This window comes from Narcine bancroftii, chromosome 1 (assembly GCF_036971445.1).
Source record: "Narcine bancroftii isolate sNarBan1 chromosome 1, sNarBan1.hap1, whole genome shotgun sequence".
NCBI lineage: Eukaryota > Metazoa > Chordata > Chondrichthyes > Torpediniformes > Narcinidae > Narcine > Narcine bancroftii.
Window position 1 is genome coordinate 413,531,095 of NC_091469.1, and position 18,651 is coordinate 413,549,745.

Below are 18,651 nucleotides of genomic sequence, written 5' to 3' on the forward strand. Positions count from 1 at the left end.
TGATGTTTGTCTCCTTCAAAAGTAGATGACACAAATTTCTTGTTTATTTTCATTGTGCGATGACATTGTTTAATGGGTTTAATGTATCATATGTTGAACGTTGAGTGGGTGGGGGGGGTGAAGGAGGGAGGGAAGGGAGGGGGGAAAAGGGTATATTCAAGAGGGAAATGTTTGTGTGTATTTTGGTCAGTATGGTTCATAGTGTGAAAAATAAATTTAAAAATTTTTAAAAAGAATGCACGGTTACCACAAGGAAATACATAGGAAATGTACAGAGGTACTTGTCAAAGGATCGTGCAAGACAGCTGCATGACACAGGACTCTGCTGTACAGCCTGTTCCTCTGGGAATATGAAAATAATTCTGCTGAAAACTCCATCAAGAAAATGAATGATGTTCTTTTGTATTTAAAAGAATAAGAAAATAGGAACAAGGGTAAGAGAGGATAAAAACATGTTATCAAATGTTGATGAATCTTCTATATTGTTTAGAATTTTCTAATAAATATTGTGTGCACAAACTTGCTGACTTAGGATGGTCTGACTTATAATTTTTCACAGTTACAGTGGTTCAACAGCATGACTTGTTATTTACTTTCATGTAATATGTTAAAATAAGTTGATTGCGAGCATCGTAGACTTTTCCAATAAACGTGGATAATTCCTCTAAGGTGAATTCTTTGTAGCCTCCTTGTTCAATCACTTAATTCAGTCCGAAAGCTTGCAGGGGCTGATATGGTGCTGTCGGGGGTGAGCTGGGCATTGCAATCAATATGTGACTGATATATGGCTGTGGAGAGCGAGCAGGGCAGTGGGATCAGTGCGGTGATGGATACAGCACTGTTGTGGGAGAGCGGGGCAATGGGATCCGTGTGGGGACTGATGCAGCGCTGTTGGGAGCGAGCAGGGCAGTGGGATAGTGTTGGGAATGATAAAGGTTTTATACAAGATGTACAGTATTTTGAAATAAAAATGCATTGAATTTTGCTTTATAAGCCTGCAATGTTGGTTCATTTCAAACTCTAAATCAGTTGATTGTTTTACTTAAAATTTTGTTTGTGTGTGTCAGTGTGATAGCAGGAATATGACTGATGGACACTCAGTGAGGATAATATGGTTTTTCAATTCAGGCAGCTGAGTTCTGTCTATTCTCTTCCCACCACTTTGAAATTTACTGAAGTTGATTTGTGTGCAATCTGTATGTGCGCAATGTATAAATGCTGCAGCTTTCTCTTGTAGTCCTCTAAACTCCTGAATCCTGAGAACAGAACACTTAAGTATCAAGTTCCTCTGATAACCAATTTGTAACTGGTAGAAGAGCAGTATCTGTAGAATAAATTACTTCTGTTGGCATAACATTAAATTAGGGGTCAGGGAGAAAGTGCAGGTACCCAGCACAAGTTGCCTGCAGCCCCACTGCAACTGGCAAATCTACCTGGTCTCTCAAATGATTGTCTCAAGGCATCCATAAGTGGGTTGATTGAAACCCGGGAAGGACCTTGTGCAAGAGGGTTTGCATTTGATGCAAATGCACCATTCTATCAGCAGGTCTGGTTTTCAGAAAGCATTTAAGCCTCCAATTATTTTGGAGATTTGAGGTTACTGGAATAGATGAAACTACTATCTACAGTGTACAGTGGTGTTTGAAATTGTAATGGATGATCAAACAGAAGTCTTATCTAATAAATAACATGTTTTTCCATACAAAACTTAAAGGAGATATGGGTTGGGAACAGATATGATCATTGCTGGTCTGGCTTAAAACTTTAATCACTTGTAGCTAGGTAGGACAAATCCAGATAATTGTTTGCACCTACTCTTTTGGAATCTATTGTAATTGTTTATAAAGTGCTAACTTCAATTCAAAATACTTAAGCATATTTTTCCCGAATGTGGCTGTCAGGAGGCCACCTGAAAACGCAAAGCCGGCCCTGAGGAGAACTCACCCAACCCTCCTTGGGGAGGTATAATCTCCACTTCTGAGCAGTCTCCCGAGGCACCTGAAAGCAGCAGCCTAAAAGCGGCTGCTAGGGGGGAGGTAACACCCCCCCCCCAGCTGCCCCTGCCCCCCCCCAGCGCAGGACATCAGGGCTGGGGTGGCCAGCCCTGACAATGGGCGGGACTACGGCCATAGTCAACAGGAAGTTGGCGTTCACTCCGAGACGCCTCTCCTGCAGCTGGCTCCGGAGCCGCATTCTCCCAGTTGTTCCACCTGAAAGCAGCTTTAGTGTGAAATGCCTTCCTTTTTTTAAAAAAAATTGTTTATTTTTTTTGAATGAGTTTTAATGTATCTGAAATAAAGCAGAATTGACCAGAATTACTTTGTATGTCAAGTAGTAAGAAAGGCCATTGACCTGAAACATTAAGTCCATTTCTCTCCGTACCTCCATGGCATTTCTCAGATCTTCTATTTTTATTTCAAATTTTTAACATCTGCAACTTGAGATTTTGTTAAAGAAATTCCCAGAAACTGATCCTTGGGATTGAAGTAAGAAGGTACTAATGGGATCGCACAGTGGCTGCTTCACAGCTAGGCCTGGGTTCAATCCTGATGTCTGGTGCTGTTGTGTAGAGTTTGAATGTTATCCCAAAATGGTGAGCTTCCTGCACATGGGTTGTAGGTAAATTAGCAATTTTAAATTGCCTTCACTGTCTAGATGGGTGGTTCTGGGGTCTGGAGTGGGATGGAAAGATCAGAAAATGTGGGGAGAATAAAGTGGATTAAGGTACATTTGGTATAAGAATGACCCCTTGGTGGTCAGTGTGAATTCAATAGGCTATAGAGGCTGTTTCAGTCTTGTATCCCTCTTGGACTCTGTGTGCTTTTTTTTTGTTGATATATTCATTTGTAGGATGTGAATAGCACTGGCAAGACCAGTCTTTATTGTTCATCCAGTATGCCTCTTGAACTGAATAGTTTGGGCCATTTCAGATGGTAGTGAGGGTTAACCACTTTTTTTTTAAAGACTGAAATCTCCCTAAACTGAACACCTTCTATACACTGTTTGAGAACAGGATGATAAAGCTCCATTTTCTCAGATGAACTGCGCCCACCCACCACCCCGGCAAAGCTGCAGCCAAGGTGAGGAGTACCCTATCCAGGATGAATCCACAGAAGGCGGCAGGACCAGGCAACGTACCTGGTTGGGTACCAAAGGACTGCACTGTCAAATTGATGATCTTCAACACCTCAATGGAGCAGTCCATCATTCTTGCAGGGTTCAAGACAGCCACTCTCATCTCGCTACCCAAGAGGTGACAATAACAGGCCTCAATGCCCTGTGACACTGACCTCTATCATTATGAAATACTTTGAGCATCTGGTGATGTTTTGCATCAAAGCACACCTCCCAGAGATGCTGGATCCATTTAAATTTGCCTACAGAAGAAACCATTCCACAGATGATGTACAGTCTTGTTGCTTCACTTTGTCCTGGCCCACCTGGAGAATGACGCCTCGTATGCCAGGCTGCTTTTCATTGGCTTCAGCACAGTGTTTAATGTGATAATTCCCCAGAGGATGGTGGAGAAGCTGTCCTCAATGGAACTTGGCACTCTGCTCTGTAATTGGATCCTGGACTTCCTAAAGGAAAGGCCACAATCTGTCTGGGTCAGTAGCAGAATATCGAGCACCGTCGTGCTGAGCACTGGCACACCTCAGGGCTGTGTGCTCAGCCCGCTCCTATTAATGCTACTGACCCATGACTGCATTGCCAGATCCAGCTCCAATAGTGTAATCAAGTTTGCAGGTGACACCACAGTAGTTGGCCTCGTCAGCAAGAATGATGAATCACACTACAGAGAAGAGGTGGAAAATCGTGTAAAATGGTGCGAGACTAACAATCTGAGTCTCAATGTGGACAAGACAAAGGAGATGATTATGGACTTCAGGAATGCCACCCTCCACTATACATCAGCAACTCTTTAGTAGAGAGTGAAGAGCACCAAGTTCCTTGTAGTTCACTGAACTAGTGACCTATCATGGACACGCATCTCCTCACTTGTCAGGAAGGTGCAACAATGGCCACACTTTCTGAAAAGACTGAAATGGGCAAAACTACCAACCACCATTATGTCAACCTTCTATAGGAGCTCGATCAAGAGTGTCCTGGCTGACTGCATCACAGTGTGGTACAGTTGCTGCAGAAAAATAGATCGGAGGTCAATCCACAGGACCAGAAGAGTGGCAGAGAGGATCACTGGAGTCTCCCTCTCCCCACCACACCGCCCCCCCACCCCACCCCAACCAATCAACGTGATCTACTGGGATTGTTATTTGAAGAGGGTGTGCAAAATCATTGAGGATCCGTTCCATCCTGCACACTGCATCTTTCAGCTGCTCCCGTAGGGGAAGAGATACAGGAGTATTCGAGCCAGCAACACCAGGCTGAGGAACAGCTTTTTCCCATGGGTAGTGAGAATGCTGAACGACCAAAGGAACTGCTCACATTAACCATCCAAGCCTCTCATTTGTACAAAACAATATTTATTTTATAGATCTTCTACTTGCCTTACTTGTGTATTATTTGTCTGCGTTATATCTGGTTGTGTGTCTGCATGTTTCATCAGGTTGTACTTGTACAATCAGATGACAATAAACTTGACGAACTTGACTTGTATCAAACTGCTGGAGAAGGCAGATTTCCTTCATAATATTATTAGTGAAACAAAACTGTTTTCTGCAACCATGTGCTGTGTGCATTTTTGCTGTCAATCACTTGAAGAGATCCAAAGACTGTATGAAGTGGGTAAGCACATGTTTTCATCTCTCTTTGGCTTGCTATTTAAGTTAAGCAGGGTGTTCATCTTGTAACAGGCAGGCATCTATTATCTGAATCTCTCTAACATCTACATTCCCAGCAGGTGTCACTGGATAAATATTGCTGATCAGTTAAAACTTTAACTTTTATTTTTCTCTTGGGATATTGTGGCTAATTTTATTAGCCATCAACTAATTGGGAGAAATCTCTAAGCTATCCATTTTGAAAACAAAAAGTCTTTCATTTTTTTTATTTTAATTGCCACCAAGTTCTTTGTAGTGTTTAACTAGTCTAATAGTTTATTTTCATAACTCCCGTAACATTGGTTAGTCTTACTTCTGTTAGAGTTCTGTGTTGTGTATTGGCCTATGTGTTGTGTGGTTTTATGTTAAAAAGTGACAATTTGCCTTAGAGAGCCAAGGTGAAGGTGGACTGCTGAGAGAGTGGAAGACGCACTGGGCATGTGCAGAAAATGAAAAAAAATTCTGGACTTGGACAATAAACCACCATTGGATGGTGCTGTGGAGTGGAAGAAGGCCCAGAGCATGAGTCATGGTCTGGAGGACAGTTTAGAATATTGGGATTTCAAAAAGGGATGAACATTCCAAAGGCAGCCAGAAGGATCCGGACCAAGCCAGTTGCTCCTCTCTGCAAGCAACACAAGATTTCAGTCTTTTAAAAAAAAGTGGTTAACCCTCACTACCATCTGAAATGGCCCAAACTATTCAGTTCAAGAGCCATACTGGATGAGCAATAAAGACTGGTCTTGCCAGTGCTATTCACATCCTACAGATGAATATATCAACAAAAAAAAGCACACAGAGTCCAAGAGGGATACAACACTGAAACAGCCTCTATAGCCTATTGAGCTCTCTCTCAAAGATCTTTTGGCTTCAGTTTACCAAACAAATTGAATTTTGTTTATGATCTTTGCTTCGGTTGAGATCGAAGTGTTTGTGAGTCTTGTGTGTTTTGTGTTTATTTTGTGTCTAAGTATTTTTCTGTGGGCTGGTTGGAAGTGTAGCTTGGACTTTAATTACCTGTTTTATTTAGGCTGGGAAATTTATTAGTTTTACACTGTTATAGAAATTTGCATATTAACCAGTGGGCATTGTTTTAAAAGGGGGGTTTTTGAATTAAAGTTTGAAGGTGAATTTTTGTTAATAAAGTAATTGTTCATCTTTACCCCTGTGTGATATGCCTTCTTTGTGGTTGCTGGTTTGATCTTGTAACACTTCCTACACATCCTGTTTCTCCAGCACTTCTGTGTACTGCTTTACCATAGGCAATTAGCTGCATGGCAAATCTATTGCACAATGTTTGTTAGCTGATGAAGTGTTTAGGAGTAGATTTGCAGTTAATAAATGTATTGAGCTTGGTATCTCCATTTTGTTTTATTGAGCGTTTGTATAATTAAGATTTTTCTAAAAAGCTATCTTGACATACAGTTTCTACCAAAATACTGAGAATAACTGCTCTTCGGAATTGGAGGTCAAATATTAATGAACAATTTTGGGATCAAGTTCCCCATAAAATTAATTTTTTTTAAAACTCTGAGCTCTTCCTATTTCCTGATTGGGCTTGCATACAGGGTTGTAAGCTAAGAATCTCCAATTTGTCTTTTGCTACTGCATTTGTAAATTTGCTTGTATTAATTACACTTAAAACCATTAATGAACTCAATAAACAACATGCATTACCAAAGCAGTTTGTATTGTAAAGACAGGGTTTGAATTACTACAAAAGCATGAATGAAATGGAAAAAACAGATGAGAGGCTCACTTCTCTGTGCTTCAGTAACTGTTGTCACGCAGTAATTTATGACCAAAATATTAACCATTCAAACTTCTAGAACATTGGTGACTTGAGAAGCATGTGGAAAGTGTTGTTGTTGTTCCAAATTATAAACATCTCTAATAACTTGGCCTGGTTCATCCAAATCAATGCAGTGGTCAAGAAAGCACACCATGCCTCTACTTCCTCAGAAGCCTGAGGAAATCTGGCATATCATCTGCATCACTCAACAACTTCTCCAGGTGCAACATTGAAAACCTTCTATCAGGGTGCATGGTACAGAACTGCTCAGCACAAGACAGTCAGAAACTGCAGTGTTGTGAACACGCTCAGGCCATTACACAATCCACACACCCCCACCCCCCCTTCCTTGCTGTCAACTCCATCTACCTCCTCTGCCTTGGAAAAGCAGCCAACATATTAAAAGATTCATCACATCCCAGCCACGCTCTTATTACCCTCCTCCCTTCAGAAAGAAAATTCATGAGTATGAGGTCACGTACACAGATTCAAGGATAGTTTCTTTCCCACCATTATCAGACTTCTGAATAGTAAAATTATACTCACTTTGCTCTGTACCTACTGATATTTCTCTGTAAGTAACTGCACTTTTGCACTGCCCTGTAGTACAATGGGTGAGATGCCTAGTGGTCTGCTTGCAAAGCAGAATGAAAGTTGGAGGCACAACTCCTATTTCATTTGGGCACCCTCCACAGATGGCATTAACTTCTCCTGTTTCTATTAGCCTATCTTCTCCCCCACCCCCTCCCATCCCATCCCATCCCAATGTCTTGTTTCCTTGAGCTCTGAGTCTCGAAACTTCCTGCAATGCAAGTGGTGTACAAAGTTTGGAACAGGATTGACTGCCACATTTCTGTTCCAAAATGTTTCCAGCGGCAATCCTAGACATTCATGCAGACTGCCTACAGTCTAAACTGAACTGCAGGTAGTCTGCAACAATGAGTTAAATGAATATGATGAGATCGACACTGTAAGTCACCGCAACTCGGATATTTTAGTGTAAATCACACATGTCAAACTCTGGCCCGCAAGATCATTTCAAAAATGTATTAAAGGTGGCCCGCCCTGCAGCGAGAGCCGATGCTGTTTTTTGGTAATGTCACCCCCACCATCCTCCCCCTTCATTGCACATCCTTCCCCATTGTAACACGAGAAATTGTAACACGAGAAGTCTGTCGATGTCATCAGCCGGCAAGCCAGTTGGAAGGCTCCCTGCACAACCAGTCACTTCTCCCACCTGTCGAGCGGTGCGGCGGATTGGCGAGCTCCTGTGATTTCCTGTCGGCGCGACGGGCATGGCAGGCTGCGCACGGCCCCTGGGCAGCGTGAGACCCGCGCGACTGGCACCGGACGGCCCTTCCACAGCGCAAGCACCGTGCGACTGGCACCAGACGGCCCTTCCACAGCACGAGCGCACTTCTCCCGGTTGCCAAGGCCTTCAGCGCTTGCACCCGCGCGGACCCCAGGGACGGCTGGTTCGGCCCTGCACGTGAAGAGAGAGATGGTGGCTGTCCGCAAAGGCTGATCGGCAGCGCGCTGGGCCTGAGTGGGTGGGTAAGCAGGGGTGGGCAGAGGGTGTAGGTGAGGAGTAATGGGCAGGGGAAGTTATGGTGGTGCGAGGGGGAGTTAGAGGGAGGGATGAGTAGAAGGAGGGGTGGATAGGGAAGAGGTAAAAGGGGAAGGGCAGGGCGATAGGGGAGGGGTGATTAGAGGGTGAGAGACGGGTAGAGGGATGAACAGTTTGAGGGGAGAGGCAGTAGAGGGGCATGTATAGGATGGGGTGGGTAGAGGCAGAGCGAGTGGAGTGAGGGGTGAGTAGAGGTTGGGTAAAGGACTGGTCAGGTAGAGGGATGGTGGGTCGAGGGTGAATAGAGGCCTAGAGCCTGAGGAGTGAGCAGGAAATGCTGCGTCCTGATGCAGGCCAAAGTGGACACAGCCTGTGAATGCTGACTACATCTCCACAGGGACCAAATAGGTTTCCCTCAGGTCAAGTAAAGGGTGAACTTGAGCTACCTACTCCTGACCTGTAACATTATCCTCCTAAAGTTGTATCCTAAAGTTTAACACTACATATGGTGAAAGAAGAGAAAACATGCAGATGTTGTTGAAAATTTCAATAAATATTTAGTTCGGCCCTCGACTTAGTCCAAGTTTTTAATTTTGGCCCTCCGTGAATTTGAGTTTGACACCCCTGGTGTAAATGATCTTCCTGTTTGAATGGCCACTACAGAGGGTAAGTGTAAAAATTATTGACAGGAAATTATTGCAATGACTGTTTAAAAACCATATCTCTCTTCCCTTTTCCCTTGGTCTCCTGAACTGCTATTGGCCTTTTCAAGTGAATGTTAAATAACATAATTCTTCATTAACAGCTGACTCTTCAAGAGTTAAGTAAATATTCAGGTTTTTTTTTACAGTTACTGGACAAAAATGTTAGCCTGCAGTTGCATGAATTCTGGTTGATGCAGACTTGGTGCTTGGCAGAAATCCACAATGAATTAAGTTAACAATTTCTACAGCCTTATGATACTGATGAGTTTCCATAAGTAACAAATGATCCCATATTTCAACTTTTTGTGATTTAAAAAAAAAATATTTAAGCCTGTGTTTTTAATGTTCTAGATTGTCAAAAGCATTGACCATCACTGTTTCCTTTCCAAATATGAACTTAAAAACCTACAAAAGAAATGATCTTATTCTAACATCTTTTTTGCATGAAGAATTCATATCCTCATGTTCTTGTATATTACATTTACACATATTCTTCACTCATGTAAAATAAAATCTCCATTTTGATTCAAGCTCCTCTGGCAAAAGTCATTAAATGCAATCCTTCAGGACACGTTGGGACGAGTGCTTCTGCCTTTCAAAGATACTTGCATTAAGATTGAATGCTCGGCTATTTTGAACCATACATTTTCAGGATGTAGTGATGTGATTAAAAGTTTAATGAAGTCCAGAGCTTTCATGGCTATTCAAAGCATTAAAAGGTAATTTATTGAGTGTTGTAAAATTTTTAAAATTTGATTTCTATTCTAATTTTGAAAATAGATATGATGGGAGAAAAGTGATGGGTATAAGTGAAATTGGATGTGCAGTAGGTATGTCATATGAATGGAGAAACTTGATAAATATTGTAAGTGTCTGAGTTGTGATGAAACTTCTTTTTCTGAGTTGTCCTCAGTAGTTTTTCTTTCAGTTCTGAAAAATACACCTGAGTGTGCCGCTGCAGTTGGAGCCACTGCTGCCTCACAGCTACAACCACATGGGTTCAACCCTGATCTGTGATGCTGTTGATGTGGAGTTTGAAAATTCTCACTGTGACCATGTGGATTTCTCCTGTGTACTCCAGATTCCTCCCAGAACACTGTAGATTGGATTAATGTGCACGTATGAGAGCATAGGTTACTGGGAAATAAGGTGGGGGGGTGGGGACTGATGCAGGTAAACAAGAAATCTGCAGTCACTGGTCTCAAGCGCTGCACTAAAGTGCTGGAGAAACTCAGCAGGTCATGCAGCATCCACGAAAATGAAAAGGTAATTAACTTCATGGTATGCTGAAAGAAATGAGTGAGTGTATTCCTTATTTGTTTGTAAGCTATGGTAAATCAGTGCTGTTACAAGTTTGATTGATGCTCTTCTATCAGGATGCGATAGATTGTGAAGAGACTCAAAAATCTCCTGCCACATAGACACTGGCACAAAAGGTCTAGGTTTCCTGTGGAAAAATCGCAGACTGACTTTTTATCCAATTCATCCGGGGTCACATCTTGAAGATGGAGAACCAGGGTTGATACAGTGATATCAGATGAGATCAGGATCAGTGTGTTGTGCACGAGCCATGGCAGTGAAATCAATGGCAGTAGTTTAATGTAAGGCGTCAATGCTGTGCCGGGATAAGGCATCAGCCATAGCATTTGCTTTTCCTTGGATCTGCCGTATGTCTGATGAAAATTGTAGGATGAAGTCCAAGTGCCAACTCTGAGTGAGTAGAGACATGTGCTTGTGTGCAAAGTATGCGTAAGAGGCTGGTGGCCTTCCAATAAAGTGCAAAAATATTTCACTGCCAAGAGTTCTCGACCAAATATACTATACTTTGCTTGAGCTTGTTTGGAAAAAAAGGCCAGAGGTTCTAATTACCCACGCAGTCATTGTTCTAACACTGCTCCCACAGCACTGCCAAATGCATCTGTGGTAAGAGAGAGCAAGGAATTGGGCTTTTGATGTACAAGTGTTGTGGCATTAGCAAGCGCAGTCTTCACATTGTTGAAAGCACACATCGTTTGCGGGCCTGAGCCCTTCTTCCTATGTGGTGAAAATTGGGCAGATGCCTGAATAAGGTGGTGAGTTAGAGGGGAAATGGGAGGAGCAGGGGTGAGATGGAGATGGGTGGATACAATTAGGAGGGGAAAGGAGCTGAGAGGTGATAGGAGGAGGGGTGCAGGGTGCAAGGGCTGAGGAAGATGGCTCTCTGATTGGAGATGGAAGTCAGAAGTGAGGAAAGAGAGATCAGGGAGGCAGTTATCCAAAAAATTTGAGAACTCCAGTTCCCCAACCCCTTCCCTCTCTCAGAGCAATCTTTCTCACTCCTCTGACTCTTCCCCTATTGCCTCTCAATTCCTTTCTCTTTTCCTACTCTCACATGCTACCCTATGCTCCTCCCCATCACCATTTTCTTATTTGGATGTCTGCTTGAGTTAAGTTTTAACAAATCTTTTAAAATTTAGACATACAGCACAGTTACAGGCCATTTCAGCCCAAGTGTCCATGCTGCCCACTTTACACCCCATAAACCTACATCCCTGGTACATCTTTTGAACGGTGGGAGGAACCCAGAGCCCCCGGAGAAAACCCACGCAGACACTGGGAGAACGTATAAACTCCTTACAGTGTGGGATTTAAGCCCCGGTCTGATCCTGATTGCTGACGCTGTAAAGGCATTGTGCCTATGCTACACCAGCCATACCGCTCACAGGTTGGCTGCCTCTTGCTTTCCATGGATGCTGTGTCACTGTCCTGAGTTTGTCCAGCCATTTAATGTTCTGTGGCAGGGTGGGGTTGCAGGGTAAATGCAATTGCTCCAAGAGCTGGTGTAGACTTAACAGGATGAATGGTTCCTTCTGATATTGTAAGAAAATAAAAAGTATTGTTTTGATTTTCTCGTGTACTGACTACAAATTTGTGCTGTGCTGCATTGTTATTACATATTGTAAGATGTTAGAGGAAAAGTAATCCAGGTGTTCAGAAATGTATTACTTTATAAACTTGTAGGAGGAAATTGATGCATTAGAGAACAAACTAGAGTCAATTTCTGCATTATGTTGTTTAGTTTGCAGAATTCACAAATCACTACCCAAATATTTGAGATACAGAATAAGATTCACTCTTACTGAAGGTATGTTGTGGGATGGGGGTGTGGGGGGAAAAATATCCAACTCTTTCCTATATTTCCAAGGAATGGCTCAGGCCTGAAATGTTAACTGCCTTTTATGTCCCATGGATGCTGCGAACCTGCTGAGTTTCTCCAACACTTTTGTGAATAATGTTCTTTTTTTCAGCTCTTTTCTTGAAGCAAGCAGAGATGACAAGACTTGGCATTGCAGGAAATCATGATTCAGACTTTTTTCTAGGTATCCTTCGTTTTATAAAATGTGTGACTCGCTATTGCAAAACAAAACACAAGGAGTATAAGAGCAGAGATGATTGTTGTGTAACATCCTGCCATACCACGAATTTGTGGTAGTCCTAGTCAAGTCGTTATTTGTGAATTATTATAACCTCAGGCACTCTTGTGGCATGTGGTAACGTGCAGCAAAAAGAAGAACAGCTCAAATGTTTTTAAACTGGAGTATCCATGTACTGTTCTGCTTCATCAATGTTCACAGGAGTTGATGTGTCAGTGATTGTTTGAGCAAAGTTCTAGATGGTTGGGCTGTGAATGAGTATCGGTACTTGATTGTTCAGTACTTGTTTGTTGGTGGGGTCAAGTGACAAAGGGATGAAGCCATGAGCAAACTGAGGCACAGTCAGCATCTGGCATTGAAACTAGATTAGACAGTCTTGGCGATGCAGTCAGTGTATGTTTATAAATGTGTTGAATCACAACAAACATCAAAGCTACATACAGTCTGACATAACCTCCTTCACATCAATCTAATTTTTCCCAAACTTAAATCCATAACCCACTATATTTTCTTACATGTGCCTATCTAAGAGTCTCTGGATTATACCTATTGTACCCAGGTGTAAAAACAAATTACTTCTGAAGACTCCCAGACACTTTACTCCACTCATCTTAAACATGTGTCCTTTGATGCTTGCTGTTGTTGCCCTGGGAAATGGTGCTGGCTCTCCACCATATCTACGCCTCTTGTATACCTCTATTAATTCACCTTTTATCCTCTGTCACTCCAAAAAGAAAAACTCTAGTTCAGTCAACCTTGCTTCATAAGACACATTCTACAATCCAAGCAACTGCCTAGTAAGTCACCTCTGCACCCTCTCTAAAGCTTCCACATCCTTCCTATAATGAGGTGACCAGATATGAACACAATATTCTGTGTGGTGCCACCAGTTTTTTTTTTAAGCTGCAACATTACCTCTCGGCTTTTGAACTCAATTCCCTGTCTCTTCTTTCTTCTTTGGCTTCGCTTCGCGGACGAAGATTTATGGAGGGGTAAAGTCCACGTCAGCTGCAGGCTCGTTTGTGGCTGACAAGTCCGATGCAGGACAGGCAGACATGGTTGCAGCGGTTGCAAGGGAAAATTGGTGGGTTGGGGTTGGGTGTTAGGTTTTTCCTCCTTTGTCTTTTGTCAGTGAGGTGGGCTCTACAGTCTTCTTCAAAGGAGGTTGCTGCCCGCCAAACTGTGAGGCGCCAAGATGTACGGTTTGAGGCGATATCAGCCCACTGGCGGTGGTCAATGTGGCAGGCACCAAGAGCTTTCTTTAGGCAGTCCTTGTACCTCTTCTTTGCTGCACCTCTGTCTCGGTGGCCAGTGGAGAGCTCGCCATATTACACAATCTTGGGAAGGCGATGGTCCTCCATTCTGGAGACGTGACCTACCCAGCGCAGTTTGGATTCGATGCTGTCAGCCTCTGCCATCTCGAGTACTTCGATGTTGGAGATGAAGTCGCTCCAATGAATGTTGAGGATGGAGCGGAGACAACGCTGGTGGAAGCGTTCTAGGAGCCGTAGGTGATGCCGGTAAAGGACCCATGATTCAGAGCCGAACAGGAGTGTGGGTATGACAACGGCTCTGTATATGCTAATCTTTGTGAGGTTTTTCAGTTGGTTGTTTTTCCAGACTCTTTTGTGTAGTCTTCCAAAGGCGCTATTTGCCTTGGTGAGTCTGTTGTCTATCTCGTTGTCGATCCTTGCATCCAATGAAATAGTGCAGCCGAGATAGGTAAACTGGTTGACGGTTTTGAGTTTTGTGTGCCCGATGGAGATGTGGGGGCTGGTAGTCATGGTGGGGAGCTGGCTGATGGAGGACCTCAATTTTCTTCAGCCTGACTTCCAGGCCAAACATTTTGGCAGTTTCCGCAAAACAGGACGTCAAGCGCTGATGAGCTGGCTCTGAACGGGCAACTAAAGCGGCATCGTCTGCAAAGAGTAGTTCACGGACAAGTTGCTCTTGTGTCTTGGTGTGAGCTTGCAGGTGCCTCAGATTGAAGAGACTGCCATCCGTGCGGTACCGGATGTAAACAGTGTCTTCATTGTTGAGGTCTTTCATGGCTTGTTTCAGCATCATGCTGAAGAAGATTGAAAAGAGAGTTGGTGCGAGAACGCAGCCTTGCTTCACGCCATTGTTAATGGAGAAGGTTTTAGAGAGCTCATTGCTGTATCTGACCCGACCTTATTGGTTTTCGTGCAGTTGGATAACCATCTTGAGGAACTTTGGGGGGCATCTGAGGAGGTCTAGTATTTGTCAAAGCCCTTTCCTACTCATGGTGTCGAAGGCTTTGGTGAGGTCAACAAAGGTGATGAAGAGTCCTTTGTTTTGTTCTCTGAACTTTTCTTGGAGCTGTCTGAGGGCAAAGACCATGTCAGTAGTTCCTCTGTTTGCACGAAAGCCGCACTGTGATTCTGAGAGAACATTTTCGGCGACACTAGGTACTAATATTATCCTGTCTACTGAAGGCCAAAACACCATAAGTTGCCTTAACTACCCTATCAACTTGTGTGGCAACTTTGATGGACTTGGGCCCCAAGATCCTTCAGTTTCACCACACTGTTAAGAATTCTGCCATTAACTTCATGTTCAAGCTTTCAAATTGTATCATTTCACTTATAACAAATTGAACTCCATCTGCCCAACTCTGCTTCCTGTCCTGTTGTAACCTACAACAACCTTCTACACCTCCCACAACACCTCCAACCTTCATGTCATCTGCAAACTTACTGACCCACCCTTCCACTTTCTCATCCAAGTCGTTTATAAAAATCACAAAGAACGGGGTCCCAGAACAGATCCTTTGCCAAACACCGCTTGTCACTGACCTGCAGACAGAAGATGTTCGATCTATTACTGCCCTCTGCCTTCTGTAGGCAAGACATTTCTGAGTCTGTGCAGCCATTTTTACATTGATCTCATACCTCATGACTTTCTCGATGAGGCTACCATGACGGACCTTGTCAAATGCCTTAGGGCAATGGATGTGGTGTATATGGATTTCACTATCTTCATCAATTTCTTTTCTCATCTCGATAAACTCATTTAGGGTTGTGCGACATGAGGTGCCCTTCACAAAGCCATACTGACTATGCTGCTCTAAATGATCATGAATTCTGCCCCTGAGTATCCTCTCCAATAATTTTGCCCACCACTGATGTAAAACTCATTGAAAACTTGAAAAGGCTATTTGGGAAAGAAATGGAAATGATTCAGTAAAATCCCCGGTAGCTGGAATTCGAGCAATCAGCAAACCCAAGCAACCGGCAAGAAAAATAGAGGAAATTAATAAACTTAAAATAAATAAGAACAAATAAAAATTTTAATTAAAGTTTAAAATGGTAAAAGTAAATGTACCTCAAAGCAACACACAACCCTGTCATGCCCTGCCTGCAGCAGCTGTTTGAATAAAATGCTAGCACCAAGGATGAAGAGCCGGCTGATGGTGCTCACGCCCCACCTGAAGCAGCTGATTGAACAAAGTTTGAAGAAAGTTGCATTTGAATAAAATGGCAGTGCCCAGGATGCCATTCGCTGCTGGGGCAACTCTCCCAAATTGTTTCCCTATCTCTGCCTAGCAAGAGTCTTTATCTTTATTAGTATTATGCATATTAGTAAAGCTTTATTTGTGTCCCGCATCGGACTTGTCAGCCACAAACGAGCCTGCAGCTGACGTGGACATTACCCCTCCATAAATCTTTGTCCGCGAAGCCAAGCCAAAGATTTGTAAACTTGGGAGAAGGGGTGAGGTTAATTATGATGGCGCCATGGTTAACCCATCAGTGACTGAGGTTCAAATTTAAATTTTGTTAGTTTCCAAAATTACCTGATTAAAGTGAACTTAACATAATTAAGGACTGCAATACTTTTTTTTCCTAATTACATTTTGCACTGCCTTTTGTCTTTTAAGCTGTTTATTCTTAATGCAGATGTATTAGACATCATAAGAATGTATCTCAGGCAACTGGAAAATTTGCATATTTTGCATTTGCAATCCCCATAGGTGGGGATTTTATTGTAATAAGAAATTATGTTTGTGGCAGAGTCAGTATCTTTGGAACTCTCAGAATTTAATTGGAGGAAAATTCCACCTGTCCATTACTTGAAACTGTTTAACAAGTTTGCATTCATTATAGCATATTGGAATCTTTTAAAAAAAAATTCACACTGCTTTCAAATATTTGAACAAAATTACTCTGCTTTCATTAAACTGTAATTATTGGAAATCTTCAGTCATTATAATATTTGTCCAATTTGATGCAGTTCTCGTTATTGGATCATAATTTATAGATTAATTTGCTTGTTCTTAGAAAAGCACATTATTAGCTGGGTGCAGTTATCTTGATCAATATTTCAAATTATTACACATTTAAGAATATTGATTTTTCAAGCACGCGTATTTTAGGGCAATCTCTAGTAAGATTCTGTATGGTGTTTTGTGGTTTAGTGCCTGTGGTTTCTGCAATGCTGTTTTTTCAACATAAGACAACAGAAAGTGCAGTGAAATACTTATTATTTAACAGTACTTTATTCTGTCTGATCTTTGCAGGTAACTTGCTTTAATGCTTTACTGAGAAAGAGGATCTTGGACAGAGCTGTGATACTGTACTCTCACAGGGCTGCATTGAATTAGTGTTGTTGGAAGCTGAAATGTTGGATGTGCACAGTATGAGAAGAGGGACAGAAAGGGAGAATAAAAGATTTTTTCTCCAATTAAATGTTTTTGAAGTTGCAGGGAAAATTGAATTATCTTATTTTTAAATAAAGTATGTTTAATTATTTGTTATTTTGTTCTGTGTTAGTAATATTTGATTTTCTTGTTCGCTCTTGATTCAAGTAAATGGCTTTTTTTTTAAAAGTGCAGTAATACATTTGGTCCGTACTCAGTGGCAAATTGACTTGTGTGACCATTAAGTGGCTGGAATGCACCATCAATTTTATAAATTTGAGGGCTGGAAGGATCTTTCAAGTTACTATGGGACCAACTCAGACCATTAATTCTATAGCATATTAAAAGTAGGGTCAAGAGTGCCTAAAAGTGTTGCATCAGTGACCGTGGAAATATCAACATTGTAATAGTCTGTAACTTAAGGCAGTAAGCTTGATCCTTAACAAATTTGTTTTTTTTTAAATCTCCCAAAGATCAAAAAATTGTCAGAGTACATTTCTTTCTAAGTTCTCCCTAACCTGGGTGTTAACATTTCCGAGGATCTATTCTGGAGCCTCCATGTTGATGCAATCAAGAAGAAGGCTCACCAGTGGCTATACTTTGTCAGATGGTTGAGGAGATTCAGTATGCACCAAAGACTCTCAAACTTCTACAGGGGTGCAGTGGAGAGCATTCTGGCTGGTTGAATCACTGGTATGGAGGCACCAGCCCTCAGGACAAGAAAAATCTCCAGAGGGTTGTAACTCTGCCTGCGACATCACAGGCACCAGACTTCACTCCATCGATGACATCTACATGAGGCAGTATCTTAATGAAGCAGCCTCAATCCTCAAAGACCCTCACCACCCAGGTCATGCCCTCTTCTCTCTGCTACCATGGAGGGGGTGGGGGGAGGTACAAGAGCTTAAAGATGAGCACTTAGTGGCACAAGGACAGTTTCTTCCCTGCTGCCATCACATTCCTAAATAATCAATGGACCTTACTTTTCATGCACTATTTTTTTTTATTTATTGTTGTAAAAGTGGTTCTTTTTTCTTTTGGTTTTTATTTACATTGATTACAACATTTTTTGAAGTTTGTTTACCATGGAGAGTAACAAAGTATATAAAAAAGCATTTTTTAATTTTTGTTGCATTACCAGTTTTTGAATACTTTATTTATAAATGTTTAAACCAGAGTAATCATTTCATTACATTCAATTCTAAATTATTTCAAAAGTTGAGGTATATATCCTCCCAGCCGCCCCCCACCCCTAAAGAAAGAAAGAAGAGAATGCCAAGAAAATAAAATACTTGTACAATAAAGTCAATTGGAGGTTACCAAGAAGTGAGGTCTTCAGAAAGTCAATCATAAATGCAAACTAAAATTTTGTAAATATGGGCTCCATATTTTACAAGAAACATGATATTTCTCTAATGATGTATAACTACAAAATTCTATGTGCCATTTTTCCATACCTAAATCTATTTCTGGCTTCCATGATAATGCTATACCTTTCCCAGAAACTGCTAAAGCAATTAACACAAATTCAATTTAATTTTAATATTAATCAATAAAAATAATATTTGGTCCTGTGGGAAGTTGACCCTTGTAATTTGTTCCAAAAAATGACCTATCCCTAACCAAAATTGTCTAACTTTAGGACATCGCCAAGTTGAATGAAAGAAAGAAAGTTCCAACCTCAGATCTATATCTAAAATAAAAATCTGATACGGCAAGATTTAATCTATTTAGTTT

The 18,651-nt window shown here is 41.8% G+C and overlaps 1 protein-coding gene across 5 annotated transcripts in view; it reads left to right on the forward strand.

Moving 5' to 3' along the window:
- The window catches only part of LOC138751551 (ubiquitin-conjugating enzyme E2 E1), an 81,735-nt gene that overhangs the window by 43,710 nt on the left and 19,374 nt on the right, over positions 1–18,651 (forward strand). Inside the window, exon 2 of one of the 5 annotated variants that reach the window (XM_069913972.1) lies at positions 9,376–9,563. The exons of the other annotated variants lie outside the window; for them this stretch is intronic. Within the exon in view, the coding sequence (XP_069770073.1) occupies positions 9,523–9,563 (41 nt within the window). The 5' untranslated portion in view covers positions 9,376–9,522. The remainder of the gene's footprint in view (positions 1–9,375; positions 9,564–18,651) is intronic. 5 annotated transcript variants of the gene reach the window in all.